At 40.4% G+C, this 908-nt stretch overlaps 1 protein-coding gene across 1 annotated transcript in view; it reads right to left on the bottom strand.

The window, feature by feature from the left end:
- The window catches only part of LOC109479130 (thiamine transporter 2-like), an 8,977-nt gene continuing 8,069 nt past the window's right edge, over window positions 1–908 (bottom strand). Inside the window, exon 6 of the mRNA XM_019780999.1 lies at window positions 1–117. Within this exon, the coding sequence (XP_019636558.1) occupies window positions 1–117 (117 nt within the window). The remainder of the gene's footprint in view (window positions 118–908) is intronic.

Genomic DNA, 908 nt, shown 5'->3' on the forward strand with positions numbered 1-908 from the left:
CTAATCTGTCCATCGCTTAGCCCAGCTGTCACTCCAGCCTTCAACTGTCAACGTGTAAACCGCTTTGATAAGGAATACTGCAGCAAGCATGTAGAAATAGCCTCCGTAAATCAGAAACTGAAAGAAAGTATACATTGAAAATGTTTTTAAAATTCTCATATCATAGTAAAACTGAACTTTATTCCAACACAAGGGTTACAGAGCGATCAAATTTTCAACGACCTCTGTCGCCTTCATCAGGATAATTAATGACCAATTTATTTATTATTTAATTTTCAATGACACCTGGGTAGCTCCTTTAGCCAAAAGCTGATTTCTAAGGAGGCCCAGGGGGGATACAATATGTAAAAGAATAATAGATTATACAAAGTACATAACAAAAGATGTAAATGAAATCAGTATAACTGAAAGTTATACATAAATAAATGAATGATACGAACATGAACTGAGGGAAATTACAAGAAACATAACTTCAAATCATGATCATAATCAACGTAAATCGATTTCCGTTCAATATCATTGGAGGCCAGAGGTCGTCTTAATACCTGCCTTGAAGTGTTTTAAAGTTGGAATCTGCCTTAAACTTCGGTCCCAATTGCGCCGATGCCCGTCGGGGATGTAGCCCCGGCCGGCCCCGGTCCGGCTCAGGAGTCGGGCGGGCATCGGCTGTCGTGGTCACAATTAAAAGTTTCTTTCAGTAGCATTTTGTTACAAAAATTGTCACCCTCTTTGGTCGGTCTCCGGCAGGCACCCGTCAGATTCTTTGACGATGTCTTGTACTGACCTATACGTAGTGCAGAATTCACGCTTTTTGTTGTGATCATTTGATCTGTGACGTCACACATTTTTACCCCGAGTTTTCCGAAGCACACACCTTTATTCTGTTCATCTGTCTGTGACGTAACAAA

Source organism: Branchiostoma belcheri, unplaced genomic scaffold, assembly GCF_001625305.1.
Source record: "Branchiostoma belcheri isolate BF01 breed outbred unplaced genomic scaffold, Haploidv18h27 scaffold47, whole genome shotgun sequence".
NCBI classification, from domain to species: domain Eukaryota; kingdom Metazoa; phylum Chordata; class Leptocardii; order Amphioxiformes; family Branchiostomatidae; genus Branchiostoma; species Branchiostoma belcheri.